Raw genomic sequence first — 16,449 nt, 5'->3', positions numbered from 1 at the left:
TTGTGTCTGCCTCCATTACAGAGTAGATTCAAGGCCAACAGGTGCAATTTAATGAGATAAAAGGTAAAATGAGAGCTGGGGTTGTTTCATAGTTGTCTAGAATGCACAATGTTCCAGGTTCAATTCTTTGAACACACATACACACACACACACACACACACACACACACACACATACCAACAAAACAACAACAATAAAACACACAGCGAGGAAGACTGCATTACCTTACTATGGAGCAAGCAGGCAAACCCCCAGAAGACACATAGGGTTTAGAGCACTTGCTGCTCTTCCGAAAGACCTGGGTTCAGGTTCCAGAACCCACTAGGGTCTCAATCATCTACAACTCTCCTTCCGTGGGATCTAGTACTTCTTCTGACCTCCATGGGCACCAGACACATATACACATACACGCAGGCACAGCATTCATGCATGTAAAATAAAGTAAATAAATCTTGAGAATAAAGTAAATAAATAATGAGAAAATGGATGCAAATGTGTAAGAAAAGCTGAAAGTGTAGGTAGTTAAAAGGAAGACTAATTATAAAAATGTTAGAGGAGCACAGCATCAGGACACAAGGCAAACCACACAGAGTCATTTCACAATTACATTTCACTGGGTATTAAGTTACATGTTAATTTCAAATACCCAGGAATAAAATAGTATGCTTTTTGGTGCTGGTGCTTTAAAAATTTATAATTGTTTGGAAAATTATTATGTCCATAGTTTTGAAATTTGAAATTTATCTAAAGATATTTGTCAGAAACAAAAAGTGTGCAGTGTGTGTGTGTGTGTGTGTGTGTGTGTGTGTGTGTGTGTGTGTGTGTGTGTGTGTGTGTGTGTGGTGTGTGTGTGTGTGTGTGTGTGTGTGTGTGTGTGTGTGTGTGTGTGTGTGTGTGTGGTGTGTGTGTGTGTGTGTGTGTGTGTGTGTGTGGTGTGTGGTGTGTGTGTGTGTGTGTGTGTGTGTGTGGTGTGTGTGTGTGTGTGTGTGTGTGTGTGTGTGTGTGTGTGCGGTGTGTGTGTGTGTGTGGGTGGGGGTGTGGGTGGGTGTGTGGTGTGTGTGTGTGTGGTATGTGGTGGTCTGTGTGTGTGGTGTGTGTGTGTGTGTGTGTGTATGGTGTGTGTGTGTGTGTGGGGTGTGGTGTGTGTGTGTGTGTGGGGGTGTGTGTGTGGGGGGGGGGGTGGGGTGTGTTGTGTGAGTGTGTGTGTGTGGTGTGTGGTGGGGGGTGTGTGTGTGTGGTGTGTGGTGTGTGTGTGTGTGTGTGGTGTGTGTGTGTGTGTGTGGTATGTGTGGTGTGTGAGTGTGTGAGACAGCAAATTCTAAGTGAAATATAAAACAAACAAAACAACTCACTTCTCTTTAAAAATGTCAGCTAACCCTATACAAACCAAACCCAAAAAATGAGTGCAGCGTTAGGACAGCAGAGACTGATGGAGTGCAGTGAGATTGGTAAAAATGGTAATTCAGGGGCCTGGAGAGATGGCCGAGCAGTAAGAGAGCCTGCTGCTCTTACAGAGGAGCCGCAACACCGCCCACAAGTCCTGTAACTCCAGTTCCAGGAGATCCAACATTTTCTTCCCGCCTCCTCAGGTACATGTGTGTGCACAAACATACGTACCCACGTACACATAAATGTTAAAACAGAAAGGTTTTAGATAATAATCAATAGGAGAACAAATCAGTGTAAACCCAATATTTGCTACTCAGTGAAACGCTTTTATGCACAGAAAATAATATGCAAAAGTGAGATTGGGAACTGGGATGATGGGGAGATTTGCAGAGGGATGTCGCTGAAGTAGTTATAAAAGTTCTCTTCAGAAGCTACCTGTCGTCTCAGCTATCAGTGCCGCTGAGATGCTGCTCCTGAGTTTTCAGCTGAGTAGAGTCATTTGTGGATACATCGGTCTTCCGAGGTGTGTTAGGACTCGAGAGGCCTGCGGTTTGAATTGTGCAGCCCTCTTTTACTCACCACTCTCTGGAAGACGAAGACTCCAGTGGATAAAGCAGAGGCTGCACTTCAGTGAGACTTGAGAAGAGCCCAGAGTTTGTCCAGCCCAGTGTTCTGCTCGGCCAGTGTGGAGCTTGCAGGCTTTCAATTGTGCTGTTTTGTAGGGTTTTTTTCCTATACTAAAAGTCCGGGCAATTGTTAGCATAGTGTAGGGAAATATTCCATTAGGCATCTCCCCTTTCAGCAGGCTTCTCGTCCCTGGGGAATACTTTCTGAAGGGTACATTGCCCTCACCTGGTAGAGTGCTGCAGCTGCAGGCCTCTTGACTTGGGCTACCTGCGCACCTTTCTCCAGCTCGCTTTCCCCAGGGCTCACCTACCTGTGTTATTATTTGGAACATTTATAGGCCATGCAGTGGTGTTCCTGGCAATCTGAGGTCCTTGCCGTTGGAAGAGGAATGGAGGACGGATGCCTACATATTTTGGATGTAAATACAGAGAGGAGCATTCAGACTCCAAGCACACACTCACAGGTAAGTGTCTGGAGTTCGTCTTCACCCCAAATCTATAATCTTATGAAGACAATTTACGATAGAATGTAGGATTGCACCCTTCCTTACTTTCTGAATCCAAAAGGAATTCCAATTCTGTGCTTTTTCTACAATCTCTTAGTGTGTCCAACGTTAGTCCGGTGTGTACTTCTCCTCCCCTCCCCCCTCCCTCCATCTCTTCCTTCTCTGCTTTCTCACCATAGTTTGACTCGGAAGCTCGTGTGTAGTCTGGCTACCCCTGGCCAGCGAGCACAATTCATTTAAATTTCCCGGCTCATTGCACTGGAGCCTTGGTCTTTGGATGCCTTGTGATAAACTCCCTCAGGATGGATATAATTTCTAAAAATACCCAATCTTTGCTGAGGCTGGAGGACAGGAGAATAGAGCAGAATATAGCTGAGAATCAATTTAGGCACATTCACCTTCATCAGAAGTTGCTAGCATCTGCTGTTTTGTGATCCTCACTGTAGATATTTTCCCTCATCTGGCTACCTAAGACAAAGGAGATTGCAACTGGCCAAGGTGCTCCCAAGAATGATGTGGCACTGTGGACCTGCTCCACACTGATCAGGTCCTGTGGGTTCTTTGGTGAGTGAGTGCCACATCCCTCCCTAGCCATGGCGAAGTGTACTGCCACCACGTGGGAAGCTCTGATGAGAGACTGGTGCTTTGATTTTTTCAACATGAACAGGGAGCCAAATCCTACCCCCACCCCCACCTCAGAGCATAGAGATAAATGTTGTTAAATTTGATCATACTTGTCTCTCTCTTGAAAGTGTCCAGGTTCCTCTTCCCTGAAGATGTGTATGCTTTAGTCAGCGGCGATCTTGGGCAGTTTTTCCAGATTTAGCATCATAGATTATTTTGAAGAGACTCTAGCAGTGTGAAGACAGGAGAGCTGGAAGGTGAGACAGTGCTAGGGAGCCACAGAGAAGCAGGAGGCATCCTCTGCAAATACATGTAGTTAGGTAGGGCTAACACCAGACCTTTCTGTGGAGAACTGAGGATTCTGTGTGGCAACCCAACTCCCTTCCCCATCAGAGAGACTTCTGGATCTGCTGAGGATGCATCTCTAGTCGGCTTCACAGCACATTGCTTCTCCCTCCCTCTCTCCCTCCCTCCCTCCTTTCCTTCCTTCCTTTCTGCAGTCACTGCTGGGGATCATGGACTTGTGAATGGATTTGTGTTCTGTCCTTGAGCCATGCCCCGAGAGCCAGACTGCTATTCTTTTTCATTTTAGTTCTACAAACTTTTATTGGGGTCTTTCCTGACACAAAGATTCATGATGAGGACGGACAACCCACTCCTGTCCTCGGGGTCTCACTCCTGGAATTATAAAGGAGTTGGTATATCTCCTACCCTGCCCTGGAGATAAAATGCCAACTGAGGCTGAGGAGGGAGCTGATCAGGGGCGTGGTCTGGACCTTGTGCATTTGAGGATATATTCCTGTTTTCCACTCTCCCCTTGGCCCTGCCTTTAGACTGATCCCAGGGATTGCTGTGCTCACCCTTTATTCTTACACATCTTGTATGTATCTTATGTTTTATGGGGATGTAGGGAATACATAGGTGACATTGTTTTCCTGGAAGCCTATACTTTTGTGTGAGTGTCGCGCGCCCAACGTCTCGCCAGCAGGAACGCACGCGCGGACACCAGGATCCTTCTGCAGCAAAGCGTTTATTACATCTTGAAGAGGAGAACCCCGAGCCCCAGAATGGCACGGCTTATATACACCCTAGCGCGGCGCATCCACACCTGATTGGTCACTTACCCATGATCTCATAGGCACGCCCCGGAGTTGGCAAAGACCTGGCACGAACACACTCTTGCACATGCGCACACAGCTAGCTTCCTGAAAGGAAGTCGGGCTGGCGTGGCGGAAGCCAGCGCCATCTTGTGGTGGCGAATGTTATTGCGGCTTTCCACATGTGAGGAGACATGTGGAAATCTATCATGCATAAAAGCTAGGTAGAGCTCATGCCATGACTCTTTTGGAGTTTCTCCCACACATTGTTTCCCATCATACAGACTTCCTTCTGTGGTGTGACTCTAGACCACCCCAGAACACCTCTCTGTTCCTCAGTGGTTACGCTGTTTTCTGATCTGTGAGAACTAGGGGACCAATATGTTCGTGTTCATTCTCTCCACACTGTCCTGGGGGATGGATTGTCTCCATGCCTGACAAACACCACCATCAAACCACATCTTGAGCCACTCAGACAACCCCTTTTAAAAATAACTTTTATTGGCTTTTTTCTTTAACAGTTTCATACATGTATACCTATGGTAAGGGTATGGTAGCCCTTACCATATCTAAATTCCCTCTTTAGTCCTATTATTATTATTATTATTATTATTATTATTATTATTATTATTATTCCTGCTTCCAACCCATTCCCTCCTCACATTCATATTTTGTGTATACCTCTGTGTGTGTGTGTGTGTGTGTGTGTGTGTGTGTGTGTTTATGTATGTATTCAAGTCAGCATTTCTCTGCATACCTCTGGCTTTCCCAGAACTCACAGAGATCTGCCTCTTAAGTGCTGGAATTAAAGGTGTGTTCCCCACACCTGGGATGACTTATTTATTTTTATTATATGTGCAAGAGTGTTTTGCCTACATGTATGAATATGCATCATGGACATGCCCCCTGGAGATCGGAAGAGCATGTCAGATCCCCTGGAACTGGAGATAAGGATGGTTGTGAGCCACCATGTGGATGCTGGAAACTGAACTCAGGACCTCTGCAAGAGCAGCCAGTGCTCTTAACCAGGGAGCCATTGCTCCAGCCCCACATTCATGTCATTTCGTTTTGAGAATGCACTGTGTTTAACCAGGATTGTTTATGTGAAGATGGGTTTGGAAGTATTGCTTGGAGACTGATGGGCCTCTTGGTGGGTACACAGTTGAAGACAATGACTGCCCCAGAATCCATTGATAGTCAACAGTTGAGCAGGGAGGGGTGGGTTCCATAATCATCTGCCTCATCCTTGACTGACTATGATGATTCAGTCTTGCATAGGCTTGTTGCAAGCTCTCTTGGCTGCTATGGAGTCAGGACTATTCTGGGTAAACTGTGCTCAGATGTCAGCATTTCACAGCCCTCCTGCCTTCTTCTGCCTCTTGTGATCTCTGCATCTTGTATTTTTAATTGCCTTACAAAGTTGTAAATCTAATAAGACTTTCCCATATGTCCTTAGTTCCAGTTACCCTCTCCCTTAGCCTCTCCCATCTCCCATCCATCCCTCCTCAATGTTTCCATCTCGGAGATTTCCTGTCTCTGTTTTTGCATCTCTCAAGTTCTGCCGTCCTCCTGGCTTAAGGTGTCTCACACCAAGGCTGTTTGCTAGTTACTTCTATCTGTACTTCAGGAGAAATGCAGAGGTCAAAAGATTGAAAATGAAGATCAGCATGTGAGGGGACATGTGGCATTCGTCTTTCTGATCTGTCCCAGGCTACTCTTGACAGAGCCACTTTGTTGGTGTGGGAGGAACATGAATTGATTCTTTCTGTATTTTTAATTCTAATTCCCCAAGGCGTTTCAGATCAGAGAAGTGAAGAAATATTTTAAGCCATAAAACCCAGACCCCCCCCCTCTCTCTCTCTGTTTTTTTTTCAAGACAGTATTTCTCTCTGTAACACTGGCTATCCTGGAACTCACTCTGTAGAGCAGGCTGGTTTCCTACTCTTTAACACATATATTTCTTGTAGCTAAGTAAGCCCTAGGCAGAATCATAGATGCTCAGATATTATTATATATGTTTGGAATAAAAAACAACCAAATAAATAAACTTAGGCTTGCCAGGCAGGATGGTGCCTACTTGTAACCCCAGAATTTGACAAGCACAGTAGAGGAATCATAAATTCAAGTCTGGCCGAGGCTGCAGAGCAAGTTTGGAGTCCGCTGGGCTTCATAGTGAGACCCTATCACAAGCAATAAATAAACAACAAAGGCCAGAGGTCCATTTCTTGTTGCTTAGGCCTTAAGCTGTAAGTACTTCAGGTTTGAACCTTCCTGACTTTTTTCTTTTCTGTCTTTAGAATTAATCCAAAGAGTCCTTGTAGCATCTACCCTCCTGAAGATATGGTTACCTTTGAGTCCCCAGATTCTAATTTTCATCACAAACCTGGCAGTTCCTTTTCTAATACAATATTTCCAGCAGGACAGTTTTACACGGAACATAATGCTGTACCCAGATGTAATTGGAGTTCTGGGTTAAACAAGAATAGTCCCCCTCCATCCCCCGCCTCCAACCCAAGGACTTCTTAAAGGTTTGGGTGCCTCCTGCCTGTTGTGAACCCTTGAGAGGACAGGGGTGTGGTACTCAGTGCCTGAGGAGCCCATGACCCCGGTTTCTTCACTTAGTAATTCTATGTGGTTTCACTGTGAGTCCTATAACCACAGGCTTTTCCACCTACACCTCATTTCTCCAATAACAATTTAGAGGCTTAATGTACTAATAAATGCCTAGGCCATAAGCTAGGCTTGCTCCTCAACTACTTCTTATCATCCCATTTATTTTAATCTGAATTCAGCTACATGACTATTTTCCTCTCCTCAGCTCAGACTTAAGCCACCCTTGTCCCGTGTTTCTCTCTCTCTCTCTCTCTCCCCCCCTGTGTGTGTGTGTGTGTTTTCTCTCCTTGCCTGACTCTTTTCCAACCAGAAGCCTCCTCGCCTTCTAATCCTGCCTCAGTTTATAGGCCATTAGATTTTTAATGACAGGTGATGTTTCCATACAGTACATGGGAATGGGAGATTTACCTTACAGAGTCCTTGTTCTTTTTGTGGGGAAAGGACAGATCTTTTAGCACAGCACACATTCTGTGACTGGACTCTGGCTTAGGGCGTTTTAAAAGTGGGGTCATGAAGCACTGGGTTACGAATGTGTCATGGGTCAAGATCAGCACTAGCACTCCTCTTGGAAATAGCCAGGAGTGGAGCCATATACCTGTGGTCCCAGCATGCAGGAGATGGAGGAGATGGAGGTAGGAAGAGCAGGAATCCAAGTCTAGCCTCAGCTAGATAAAAGTTCTAGGCAAGCCTGGGTTACATAATAAGAGTGTCTCAAAACATTAAAAACAAGTAAGCAAGCAAACAAAACAAAACAAAAATGAAGCCCAAAGCTCAACCAACCAACCAAACAAAACCCAAAAATATGAAATAGCATAATAGAATTGAATACCCTATAGAGAATGAGACAGATGAAAAAAATAAATGTGATTTTGTGAACCTTTTATTATAGACATACACTTTTCTCTATAACATACTGTAAATTATGTGTAGATGACTAGGTATAAGGTTGCTATGTAACATTAACTTTGACAATATGTTTTGGCCAAAACATTTGAAAGAAAGGTTTTGGATGAGGGCCACACCTTTACAAAGGCTCACCCTGTGAATCACACTATAATTCTTTGGGGGAGAATCATTAATTAAAAAGATTCTCCCCCTACAACAGAAGACACACAACTTAATCTTGTTCCCATCCACAAGTGAATGGTAATTAAAGTCTAGACTCAACAAAACTGGAAAATCTTGATAGAGTGGACAATTTTCTGGACAGATGCCAGGTACCAAAGTTAAATCTGGTTCAGATAAACCATCTAAACAGTCCCATAACCCCTAAAGAAATGGAAGCAGTCATTAAAAGTCTCCCCCCCCAAAAAAAAAGCCAGGACCAGACATGTTTAGTGCAGAATTCTATCAGACTGTCAAAGAAGACCTAATACCAATACTCTTCAAATTATTTCACGAAATAGAAACAGAAGGAGAGCTACCGAATTCCTTCTGTGAAGCCACAATTACACTTATACCTAAGCCACACAAAGACCCAACAAAGAAAGAGAAATTCAGACCAATTTCCCTTATTAATATCGATGTAAAAATATTCACTAAAATTCTTGCAAACTGAATCCAAGAACACATCAAAACAATCATTCATCATGATCAAGTAGGCTTCATCCCAGGGATGCAGAGATGGTTCAATATATGAAAATCCATCAATGTAATTCACTATATAAACAAACTCAAAGAAAAACAACCACATGATCATCTTATTAGATGGTGAGAAAGCATTTGACAAAATTCAACACCCCTTCATGATAAAAGTCTTGGAAAGATCAGTAATTCAAGGCCCATACCTGAACATAGTAAAAGCCATATACAGCAAACCAGTAGCCAACATCAAACTAAATGGAGAGAAACTTGAATCAATCCTACTAAAATCAGGGACTGGACAAGGCTGCCCATTCTCTCTCTACCTTTTCAATATAGTACTTGAAATCCTAGCTAGAGAAGTTAGACGACAAAAGGAGGTCAAAGGGATACAAATTGGAAATGAAGAAATCAAAATATCACTATTTGCAGATGATTTGCAGATGTATACTTAAGTGACCCCAATAATTCCACCAGAGAACTACTAAGTCCGACAAACAATTTCAGCAAATGGCTGGATATAAAATTAACTCAAACAAATCAGTAGCCTTCCTCTACTCAAAGAATAAACAGGCTAAGAAAGAAATTAGGGAAATGACACCCTTCATAATAGTCCCAAATAATATAAAATACCTCGATGTGATTCTAACCAAGCAAGTGAAAGATCTGTATGACAAGAACTTCAAGTCTCTGAAGAAAGAAATTGAAGAAGACTCTCAGAAGCTGGAAAGATCTCCCATGCTCATGGATTGGCAGGATTAATATAGTAAAAATGGCCATCTTACCAAAAGCAATCTACAGATTTAATGCAATCCCCATCAGAATTCCAACTCAATTCTTGACAGAATTAGAAAGAGCAATTTGCAAATTTATTTGGTATAACAAAAAAAAAACCAAAAAACAAAACAAAACAAAACAAAAAAACCCAACCAACCAAACAAACAAAAAACCACGAAAACCAAAACAAAACAAGATAGTGAAAAGTATCCTCAACCATTAAAGTACTTCTGGGGGAATCACCATCCCTAACCTCCAGCTGTATTACAGAGCAATAGTGATAAAAACTGTATGGTATTGAAGACCCAGAAATGAACCCACATACCTATGGTCACTTGATCTTTGACAAAGGAGCTAAAATCATCCAGTGATAACAAGACCCAGCATTTTCTTTTTTTAAAAATTTTTTATTAGATATATTTCTTTACTTACATTTCAAATGTTATTCCTCTTCCCGGTTTCCTGTCCATAAGCTCCCATTCCCTTCTCTCCCCCTTTCCCATACGGGTATTCCCCTTATACATCCCCCCCAATATTCCCCTGCACTGGGGGTCCAACTTTGGCAGGACAAAGGGCTTCCCCTTCCACTAGTACCCCAACAAGGCTATTCTCTACTACATATGCAGTTGGAGACCTAAGACCCAGCATTTTCAACCAACGGTGCTGGTTCAACTGTTGGTCAACATGTAGAAAAATGCAAATTGATCCATTCTTATTTCCTTGTACAAAGCTCAAGTCCAAGTAGATCAAGGACCTATACACAAACCAGATACACTGAAACTAATAGAAGAGAAAGTGGGGAAGAAGCTCAAACACATAGGCATGGGGTAAATTTTCTGTACAGAATACCAATGGCTTATGCTCTAAGACCAAGAATCAATAAATGGAACAGCATAAAATTGCAAAGCTTCTGTAAGGCAAAGGACACTGTCAATAGGACAAAATGGCAAACGATAGATTGGGAAAAGATTTTTATCAATCCTACATCTGATAGAGGGCTAATATCCAAATATACAAAGAACTCAAGAAGCTAGACTCCAGATAAACTCTATTAAAAATGGGTTACAGAGCTAAACAAAAAATTCTCAACTAAGGAAAATCAAATGGGCTGAGAAGCACCTAAAGAAATGTACAAAACAACCCTGAGATTCCACCTCACACCAGTTAGAATGGCTAAGATCAAAAACTCAGGTGAGAGCAGATACTGGCGAAGATGTGGAGAAAGAGGAACACTCCTCCATTGTTGGTGGGATTGCAAACTGGTACAACCACAGCTTGAATAGAAATCAGTATGGGGGTTCCTCAGAAAATTGAACATAGTACTACCTGGGGACCCAGCTATACCATTCTAGGGCATATACTCCAAAGATGCTCCAACATATAACAAGGACACATATACTACTATGTTCAAAAAAGCCTAATTTATAATAGTCAGAAGCTGGAAAGAACCCAGATGTCCTTCAACAGAGGAATGGATAAAAAAAATATGGTACATCTATACAATGGAGTACTACTCATCTATTAAAAACAATGACTTCATGAAATTCTTAGGCAAATGGATGGAACTAGGAAATATCCTGAGTGAGGTAACCCAATCACAAAAGAACACACATGGTATGCAGTCACTGATAAGCTGGGACTACTCAAGATACAGTTTATAGACCACATGAACCTCAAGAAGATGAAAGAACAAGGTATGGATGCTTCAGTCTCTCTTAGAAGGGGGAACAAAATACTCTCAGGAGGAAATACAGAGATGGAGTGTAGAGCAGAGACTGAAGGAAAGGCCATCCAGAGACTGCCCCGCCTGGGGATTCAGTCTATAAATATATAGCCACCAAACCCAAACACTATTGTTCATGCTAAGAAGTACATGCTGATATAGCTGTCTTCTGAGAGGCTCTGCCAGAGCCTGACAAATACAGAGGTGGATGCTCACAGCCAACCATTGGACTGAGAATAGGGTCCCCAATGGAGGAGTTAGAGAAAGGACTGAAGAAAAAAAAAAGCTGAGGGGACTTGCAACCCTATAGGAAGAACAACAATATCAACAACCAGACACCCCAGAGCTCCCAGGGACTAAACCACCAACCAAAGAGTACACATGGAAGGACCCATGGCTCCAGCCACATATGTAGCAGAGGATGGCCTTGTTGGGCATCATCAGTGGGAGGAGAAGTTCTTGGTCCTGTGAAGGTTGGATGCCCCAGTGTAGGGGAATGTCAGGGCAGGTAGTAGGGAGGGAGTGGGTGGAGGAGCACCCTCATAGAAGCAGGGGGAGAGGAAATGGGATAGGGAGTTTCAGATTGGAAGTCAGGAAAGGGGATAACATTTGAAATGTAAATAAAGAAAATATCCAAGAAAAGAAGAGGAATAAAAAAACAAACAAAAACCCCAAATAAACAAATAAACAAAAGAAAACAACCAGGAGTAGGAGGGACCATTGAGGAGGAACAGGTAGGAGGTTTTATGACCCAGAGATCGGAAACTGTCACAGGACAGGATAGGCTCCCTGTGCTTCTGAGCTCACTGTAGCTGAGGCTTCCTGAAAAGAACCTGCATAAGGTCAAGCCAGTGGAGACACAATCGACAGGCTTGGCTCATGGGGGAAGGAGGGTCCAGTTTTTGTTTTATGAAGGATGTGGTGATCAAGGTGTGGTAGCCAAGGTATGGTGGATGGTCCCACACTCATGAGTATAGGGCCAGCACAAATTGCACTCAGGGAGATATTTTAAAAAAACATGACAGGAATTTGTAAGTGAATGGGAAGGCAAAATCGGATCTGAGAGGAGCTGGGGTGACTATAATCAAATTACACTGTATAAAATTCTCAAAAATTAATTGATTGTTTGAAAAAGATACCTGGTGCAGGTGACTTTCTAGCTTGCAAGTGAGCTTTGATGTGGCTTCTATGGTTCACGGCAAAGGATCAATATGTAGTGTCACTGATAATACTCATACAGAAAACAAAACTTGCAGCTCGCCCAGCAACAATATTCTGAGAATTTGAAGCCACAACCTCCCCTCAAAAGAATATCTTTGTCTGAGGGAAACGTGTCATTTCTCACTACCTCGTAAGTTAAGACTGTCACTGATGAGTTTAAGGGGCTTTGAGAACACACTGTCCTCCCCCAAGTGTCATTTCTCTAAAAGTTTCTGTTTAATTAAGTCAAGCTAGCTTTTAACCTCACTTTGGAAAATCTTTGGGATTTACCCCCTTTGCTATTCCCCTTTATTTTTTTCTTTTTAACACATGGTGGATAATAAGGCATTTTTTTTTTTTGCTTAGTTACAATTTTTTTTTTTTTTTTTGCTTAGTTACAATTTGATCTTTTTTTTTTTAACTTGAATATTTCTTATATACATTTGAGTGTTATTCCCTTTTGAACATCCCCCTCCCCCTCCCTTCCTTATGGGTGTTCCCTCCCCACCCTCCCCCATTGCACGCCCTCCCCCAACAGTCTAGTTCACTGGGGGTTCAGTCTTAGCAGGACCCAGGGCTTCCCTTCCACTGGTGCTCTTACTAGGATATTCATTGCTACCTATGAGGTCAGAGTCCAGGGTTCCAAATAGTCTTTGGGTAGTGGCTTAGTCCCTGGAAGCTCTGGTTGCTTGGCAAATAAGGCATTTTTAATTGCTCATTTTGTCCATTGAATATAATAAAGACTTTATCCTTAGGGTGGACAAAAAGCATTATTTTAAGTTAGCAGTGTTCATTTAAAGATCTTGCCCCTCGAACTTCGTGAATGGGAAGCCGTGGGAATGTTTAACTTTAGGCAAGAGAGATCCCTAGGTGACAATTTTCTGTGTGAATTTAACACTGCAACTGTTCAGTATTTCTTTTGATAGACAGATTTTTGTCCAGAAAGATAGTTGAAAAAAGATAGATGAAGAAAGATAGTTGCAAAATTACTTGGAGCAGTTCGGGAGTGACGCTAAAAGGCTATGCTCTGTAACAGGGCTTTACGTTTTAATTATGCTCCTGTATCTGTGGATATGTGCACCTGCTAGTGAAGGTGCCCTGGGGTGAGACAGGCTGGGCTCCCCGGGGCTGCAGCTGCAGGTGGTAAGTTACCCCACAGGGGTGCTGGGTGCTACAGGGATAGTGCAAGGATTTTGCTGCTGAGCCATCTTCCCAGCCCCAAGAGACAGACATTGTAGAGTGAGCTTCTAAAATTAATTGTTAAAGTTAAATTTGTGAATTGATTATGCATACAGATTTTCTTCTCTCTTTCCTGTCCATCTTTCTGTCTTTCTTCTCTTCTCCTTCCCCCCCTCCTCCCTTCTTCCCTCCCTCCTTTCCCTCCCTCCTTATTCCCTCCCCCTTCCTATCTCCCTCCCCCTCCTTTCCTCCTTCCTCTTTCTGTTCCTTTCTTCCATGCTGGACTTGGGATTAAGCCAGGGCTTGGCACGTGCTGGGCAAGTATGCTATTCTACAGCTAAAAATTTCCTAGTTCTAAAGTTACTTTACCTCCCACTTGTACAAAAGACAACTTTCTTGTACATGTCCTGGAGCACTCAAAAATAAACAACATAAATCTATCAATAAAATTAGATTTTTAAAACGAGAAGAAATAGGCTAAAGTAATTGAAAAGTTTTGGTGTAAGGTTCTATATCCTTTCGTTTATTTTTTGAAGATTTGTTTTAAATTATGTGTGCATGTGGCCGAGTCTATTCACATGTGAGTGCGGGTGCTTTCAGAGGCCAGAATAGGGCGTTGGACCCTCGGGAACTGGAATTATAGGCAGTTGTGAACTGGCTGACATGGGAGCCGAAATTCAATTCAGGTCTCTAAGAGAACAGTAAATGCTCTTAACTGCTGAGCCATCTCTCCAGTTCTTGGTTTTAATGTCTTTTTAAAACACACACACACATATATAAAACACATTTCGTATATAAAATGTATATATAAAATGTTTATATATAAAATATATGTATATATTATCTATTTTGTTTTATATATAATATATGTTTAATATGTAAAGCAATATATATTATATACATATACACACACATATATAATACACACACACACACACACACACACATATATGTTTAACTAATGGCTTTCAATAGGAAAAGCGATTTTCCATGGAGTTTGGCCTAATATTAGGGCATTGAACTGGCCCTAGTTCTGGCTCTGCTGTTAAGAGTGGTGTGCCCTTGTGTGCAATGTTTATTATTCCTGCATCATTTTATTCATTTACAGAGTTTGGAGCTATATTACTTCTGTGAACCTAATTTTATATACCAACACCCACAGGACCAGTCCCATGCCTGGTTCTTACTGGCGTCTGTGTTGTGTGTGTACAAAGGAGTGACGCGTGGGCACAAGAAGACCCTGAGAGTCTAGGTTACGTCTCCCTCGGGTCTGAGTAGCGCTACCCACTCTGTGCTGAAGCACTTGTACTAGAGATGATGTCTCAGAGTCCCTCTCTCAGCTGATTTGGAAGAAATCCTGGTGTTAGGAAGAGACTACCCCCTCTTCCCGTTGGGATTCCATTGTGTCATCACATACCTTCCCACTTGAGCCTTCTCTGGCTGAGTTCTCTCTCACATTCTCCAAGTCTCTTCTCATGGAATTATTTTTGTCTATTTTGGCCCAGGGATTTGATTATCGGGGCCACGGACTGTTGTGTTAGGCTAGGTCAGTGGATACCTTAGCGTGCTGAAGTCAAAGGGCTGCAGGAGAGGCTGAGGAATGCTACCCTGTGATAGCCTCATCTTCACAACCCCTCCAGTGCATAAGAAGCCCTCAAGGAAAATGAGGTTTGAAATAAGGATCTGACTTTAATTTTAATTCAGAGTCCCCAAATTAGTGTGGCCATTAAATGCTGTTTTCATTTTAAAGTATGTATTAACCTCGTATGAAGCAGTTATAACTGAGAATGTTCTTTGGGAATGATGAATAAAAGACCAGAAGTCACACCCTTCAGATTACTGCGAGCGAGTCTAGTACTTGCCAAAGAGTTTTTTGGGTCCCTCTGCTCAAGCCGCATCTGTTTATGTGATTCATTTCTTGGAACCTGTCCGAAAGGGATGGCTTTCGTCTGAGCCCAGTGTTGGCTCTCTGAGACTGTGGAAGATAAACCTAACGAGAGAGGGGCACACTCCTCAAAGATACCGGTGTGAAATCCCTGTAGCCTGTGAACGCGACCGTCTAAGGACAAAGTGATTTTCATTATATGGTGGGTTTCAGATTCTTGGCAGGAGCAGTCCCCAGTTATGTCGGTGGACCCAAATCCAATTTTAGGTGTCCTATGACTTGTGGGAAAATCAAAAACTAGACCCAGAGGAGTCTGTGCTCTCATGGAGGCAGGCAGGCAGGCATGGTGTGAACAGGAATGGTGGTTGCGTCAAGAACCGGAAGTGGCAAGGCTGAGAATCCCACCCACCCCTAGACTTCGCACTTCAGCCTCAGCCTGTGGGAAAGTCAGTTTTTGGTGCATAACCACCCATCGTGTGGCCATTTGTTAGGACAGCCACAAGGCTCTGGTCAGGATGGGGGTAGGGGTGGAGGTGGAGCGAACACTGGAGAGGAAACTTAGCAAAGTCTCAGGTGCTGAGTCTCAGGCCTGAATGGCCTGGCAGGTGGACAGGGAACACTCTACCCTAGGAGGGATGACGGTCCTATCTTAGATTAGTTCTCAGCAGCCACCCTTGTAACAAGATGTGAGACCCATCTTCTTTGTCCTACAGGTCACAGAGCCAGAGTGCTGCATTTGGCCCTGAGTCCAGACCAGACATGCCTATTTTCTGCTGTCGCAGATGGGACCGCATGTGTGTGGAAGTGCCAAGAGTCACCCAACCCAGCCAGCCCTAGGGAGGATGCTTCCGCGGGCTTTCCTTCTCTACTAGGTCGTTGGGAATGGAAGTTGCGATATCCGACTCTTCCTTGCCTGATTCTTTTCGGGCTGGCCTCTCTATACTTCTTCCTTTCCCATAGCCCAGGGCTCTCTATCTCCTTCCCCTTCCCCTTCCCTTTCCCCCTCCCCTTCCTCCCCATCCCTCCCTCCCCTTCCTCCCCATCCCTCCCTCCCTTTCTGTCCCCGCCAGCGGGGACCCAGTTATTCAGGGTCCCGAAGAGGCTTTCTACCTGTGGGCCAAAATGGGGGTGAAGAGAAGAAGGAGACCAAGCAAGAGTTCTGTTGTCAAGGTCTCGTGTATTGAGAGGAATGTACAGCATTTAAAGCTCTGAGGCAGGAATAGAAGCAGGAACTGAAGCTTAGGGTGGG

General features: G+C 43.5%; 1 protein-coding gene across 1 annotated transcript in view; it reads left to right on the top strand.

Annotated features, from left to right (window-relative positions):
* Cdc20b (cell division cycle 20B) overlaps positions 1–16,449 on the top strand; it is a 75,025-nt gene that overhangs the window by 57,480 nt on the left and 1,096 nt on the right. The window contains 3 exon segments of the mRNA XM_032897036.1: positions 2,354–2,479; positions 2,968–3,085; positions 15,914–16,072. Of these exon segments, the coding sequence (XP_032752927.1) occupies positions 2,354–2,479; positions 2,968–3,085; positions 15,914–16,072 (403 nt within the window).

Source organism: Rattus rattus, chromosome 3, assembly GCF_011064425.1.
Source record: "Rattus rattus isolate New Zealand chromosome 3, Rrattus_CSIRO_v1, whole genome shotgun sequence".
In the NCBI taxonomy this organism is placed as follows: Eukaryota; Metazoa; Chordata; class Mammalia; order Rodentia; family Muridae; genus Rattus; species Rattus rattus.
The sequence above is the reverse complement of the archived record's forward strand: the minus strand, read 5'-3'. Positions and strand labels throughout refer to the sequence as shown.